The following is a 4,580-nucleotide window of genomic DNA, read 5'->3' as shown; positions in this document are numbered from 1 at the left end:
TATATTCACTGTACTAATAATATAAAAATTGTGATTGCATATAATCAGTGCTGTCTAAAAATGTAACGTTTAAACCATGCATATTGCATACCCCGTAAAATCTAAAATGATTCTTTTACGACCACGATCTTTTCCTTATTCGGACTGTAGACATTGTTATTTGTTTTGAATCAATTGATAATCGAATGTCGTGTGTTATATATATACATATATATCTTTATGTATATAGATTGCAATAATATAGTTTTGAAAAAAATTACGCTAAATACTAGTAGGCCTAGTTTTGTTTGCCATTAGGCTATATCATAAAAATACAGTGACACTTACGGTATTTTAGTCACAGTATTTACAGTTCATGTCATTAAATCATACAAATAGTATACATGTTGGCTATTTTTTAAATGTGAAATGATGATAGCACATGTGGCAAAATGGAAGGCCACATAAGCATTGAAGTTCATGATTATTATTTTATCCTGCCATGTTTCCAATAAAAAAGACAAATGCAAAAAACAGCACTGAACTAACAACATAAATGTATTACAAACACCAATCTTATGAAAACAAAAATAAGAATAACTTGGAACTTCAAATAAAATCGAAACAAATATGATGGTGCGCACAAGGAATTTTGGGAATCCCTGTTTCCCGCTAAGCTGACATTTTTATTTCTAAACCACATCATTTTAACAAAAGCCGATTTTACCTTAAAAATAGATATACATAATTAATTATTAAATACAATATATATATATATATTATCCGCAAGTAATGAGCTAAATCATATTTTGCTAACAGCTGTTATATATGCTACTGTAGATTTACACGTGTTGTCTTTTTAAATTTCATAGCATTTTTACATTTTCCTACTTAGTAACGTGTTTAGAGTGCAAGTGGGCCTACTAATTTAATAGGTAGGCCTATACATTCTGAATTGGAACATCACCAACGCAGTCTCGAGACTGTGGGAGGGTGGTTATCATGATCATAAAAGTGACGTCAACGTCGCAACCTTTAGCAGCCAGCGAGGCTGGAGGGTTCAGAGGATCTGGCCAGGTAGAGGAGCCGTCAGGTTATAGGGAAACCTGGGTCTAAGGAGCCAAGATCAGTTGTTTGGGTGCATATTATGCACTGGAGTCATCAGGCGGAAAAATGTACGTGAGTTATCTCTTGGAGAAGGACACCAGTATGTACCCGAATTCCGTAAGACACCCAAGCCTAAACCTGAACCCTCAGAATTTTGTCCCCGCACCTTCTCAGTATCCGGACTTCACAGGATACCATCACGTCTCTGGAATTACCAGCGACCCTCACCACAGCCAACCAGTAGCCTGGAATCCCGCGTACCCTCCTCCGCGAGAGGAATGGACAACTTATGGGCCGGGAATCGGACCATCGACCTCGAGCACTGGTCAGCTGGGTTTCAGCCCTCCAGAGTTTTCATCTGTTCAAGCGTCCGGCCTTCTTCCATCCTCCATAAACACATCAGTCGGTCAGCTGTCGCCGAACTCTCAGAGACGGAACCCGTATGACTGGATGCGCCGGAGCGCGCCGCCTCCAAACTCAGGTGCATTCATTTAAATCTATATAAATGTAAAAAAAAAAAAAAAAAAAAGTTATTATATTTTGAAAAATATAATATAATTATTATAGAGAACAATAACTATTGTGATCGCAATAAATAAATAAATAAATTTTAAAAATGTAACCTGCTATGTACATGTCACGGGAAAACTACTGCTAAACTCGGTCTCGCAATAGTTTGGAAGCAAACTCTTCTGTATCCACGCGTTTGTCATGCTAATATAGTGATGTGTGTGAGTTTCTTTGCTTTGATGTATCTCTTTGTTCTTTTTTGCCTGGATGCCGAGAAGTTGTTGAATACACGGATGCGCATGTGCAATTAACATTTAGTAGCTAGTAAAATAGCAGAAAGTGAAAAAACATAGACAATAAAAAATAGGACAAATAATTTAAAAGATTAATTATTCATATGATTATGCCTTTTTCTAGAAAACAATACAATATGCAACAGAATAAAAGCTCAATTCCAGCTCACAGGACTGGAAGAAATGTCAGCAAAACCTGCAGTTAAAACTTAAATTCTGTGGATCTCACTGATTATGGAAAAGCTGAATAACAAAATTCAGAACATTTACTGTTTACATGTACAGTTGGGCCGAATATTTCTGCCCGGTGGTAAACAATGAGATTTGGAATTATTGCAATTACTGTTGAAAAAATAAAAAAGAAGAACTTTGATATTTCAGCACATTGTTAATAAGGCATTTTATCCGTCAGCCCAGGATCCTCTATACTATGACTGGAACTCAATTCCTCCTCATATGTATGCCATACCATGACATCAGAGTCAAGTTGGAGAATTTGTTGTAAATTTAGTTGGATCTGTTTCTTTGTAAACACTTTCAATCTTAGTTTTATAGGCCTAATACCTTTGAAAAATAGATATCAAGACTGTCATTTTTAATTGCCACACATTAAAATACAACTCAGTAACCATACGGTCTCATTGAAAAGTCTGGAGCCAAGCCTAAAATGATGTCTTATTAGCTCACTCTCGGTATTATTTTAAAGTTATAAACGCTAAGATGCATTTTATATAACACAATTAAATACCTGGCTTTTTAAATGGAGAATTGTGAGAGTTGCTTGGCCGGGTTAATGATACCAAGAGATTATGGCCTCTAGTGAGATTTTCAGTGAAGATGCTATGGTTGAGAAGCCTAATTATCTGGAGTTCTGTTGCCCTAGACAGGCGCTGTCCTTCCCTTTGCCGTTCATGTTTTAATATTTAACCTGTAACCACTTAAGTCCCCTCTTGCCGCTGACAGGGTAAACTAAGTTTGAAATATGGAGACACGATTCCAAAGACCTTTATAACATGGACATCTTGGTGTTTTATATATGTGTGCTTTTGACGATTGGCTTGATTAAGGGAGAAAACACTGTGTTCCCAAAGTTACTTTTTAATAGAAAAGATAAACACATAACGACATTAATTAAAAAACGACTCTTTATTTCTATCACATTATCATTAATTATAGTCAGTTTTATTTGTTTAGCAGTTCTCACAATACATATTGTTAGCTTTACAAAAAAATCATTTTTCAGTACCCTCAGTGAGTAAAAAACTACTTAAGATAAAAAAAAAGGGAGAAAAGCCTTGAAAGGAGCCAGATTTACATTGAATATGCCAGGCAAATTTGTTGCTAAAGTACACTAAAATTCTTCTTCTGTCATGTGATGAAATACTCATCTTCTGTGAAATGGAAAGGGTCGTATAGAAAATACTTCTCAAAAGGACCGATTCACAATTATTTGACTCTACTTTTAAAGAATAATTTTGTTGTTATGCCATTTGTCTTTAAGGGGTGAAGACCAGAACAAAAGACAAATATCGGGTAGTGTACACGGATCATCAGCGACTGGAGCTGGAGAAAGAATTTCATTACAGCCGTTACATCACAATAAGAAGAAAGGCAGAACTGGCAACAACACTCAGTCTGTCAGAGAGACAGGTTAGCTGCTCCAATACTGTCGACAGTCGACATATTCATAGAAAACACATCCTTCATCTACACTCTTAAAAATAAAGGCTCCAAAAGGGGGTTTTGCAGTGATGCCACACAAAAAAAATATTTTCTGGTTCCCCAAAAAAACATTTCAGTCAACAGTTTTTAACAGTTCGTTTTTTCTCCTAGTGTGAAGAGCATTTTAAAAACCTAAAAACCTTAAATTTTCCACTTTAAAGAAACGTATGTTGAATGGAAAGGTTCCGTGGATGTTAAAGGCTCTTCATGCACTCTTAAAAATAAAGGTTCTTTTTTGGAGTTTATGGTTCCATGAAGAAGAACATCCTTGGTACACTTTCCAAAAGGGGTTTTGGGTTCCCTAAAGAACCTTTTAAAGAACAACTCTTAAAAGAAGCATTTTATTCTTGAATGTGAAGAACATTTGAACAATCTTAAGAACTTTTTCCATTATAATACTTTATAAAAACTGTTGTGGAATGGAAAGGTTCCATGGATGTTAAAGGGTCTTCACGGAGCCATATGCCAATAAAGAGTCTTTATTTGAAAGAATATACATTTTCATTCCACTAATAATGGAAAAAATGGTTCTTTTAAGAACTGTTCACAGAGGTTTTTTCGGGAACCAAAAATGGTTCTTAATATGGCATCGCTGCGAAACCCTCCTAGGTAACCTTATAACTGACTGCGATTAGGGATGGGCGTATCGATCAGAAGTATCGATATATCGATGCAAGTATCGATACTCAAACAATAAATATCGATACTAAGGTGTGTTTTATTTACCAGTGATTTTGTTCATTTAACAAAAAAAATAATGCTTTTAATTGGACGAATAACCTATGTTAGTAAATAACTATTTTCCTGCTCATCTGAACACACGCAAATGTTGCAAGACAGAACCAATCAATCACAGAGAGCGTTCACTCACTTCTGACAGTGCATTCAAACAGGGCTACGTTTCCCAAAAGTATCATAAGAAAGCATTAAACCTTTTGGGAATGGCAGCCCTGAACAATGCTTATCAGA

General features: G+C 35.7%; 1 protein-coding gene across 1 annotated transcript in view; it reads left to right on the top strand.

Moving 5' to 3' along the window:
- The first annotated feature begins 1,057 nt into the window (after positions 1–1,057).
- The window catches only part of LOC107695094 (homeobox protein CDX-1-like), a 4,541-nt gene continuing 1,018 nt past the window's right edge, over positions 1,058–4,580 (top strand). The window contains exons 1-2 of the mRNA XM_016494901.1: positions 1,058–1,567; positions 3,391–3,539. Coding sequence (XP_016350387.1) covers positions 1,153–1,567; positions 3,391–3,539 — 564 coding nt within the window. The 5' untranslated portion in view covers positions 1,058–1,152. The remainder of the gene's footprint in view (positions 1,568–3,390; positions 3,540–4,580) is intronic.

The sequence above is a fragment of the Sinocyclocheilus anshuiensis genome, unplaced genomic scaffold (assembly GCF_001515605.1).
Source record: "Sinocyclocheilus anshuiensis isolate Anshui unplaced genomic scaffold, SAMN03320099.WGS_v1.1 scaffold506, whole genome shotgun sequence".
Lineage (NCBI taxonomy): Eukaryota > Metazoa > Chordata > Actinopteri > Cypriniformes > Cyprinidae > Sinocyclocheilus > Sinocyclocheilus anshuiensis.
Note: the sequence above shows the minus strand (reverse complement) of the source record. Positions and strands in the feature narration are given on the sequence as shown.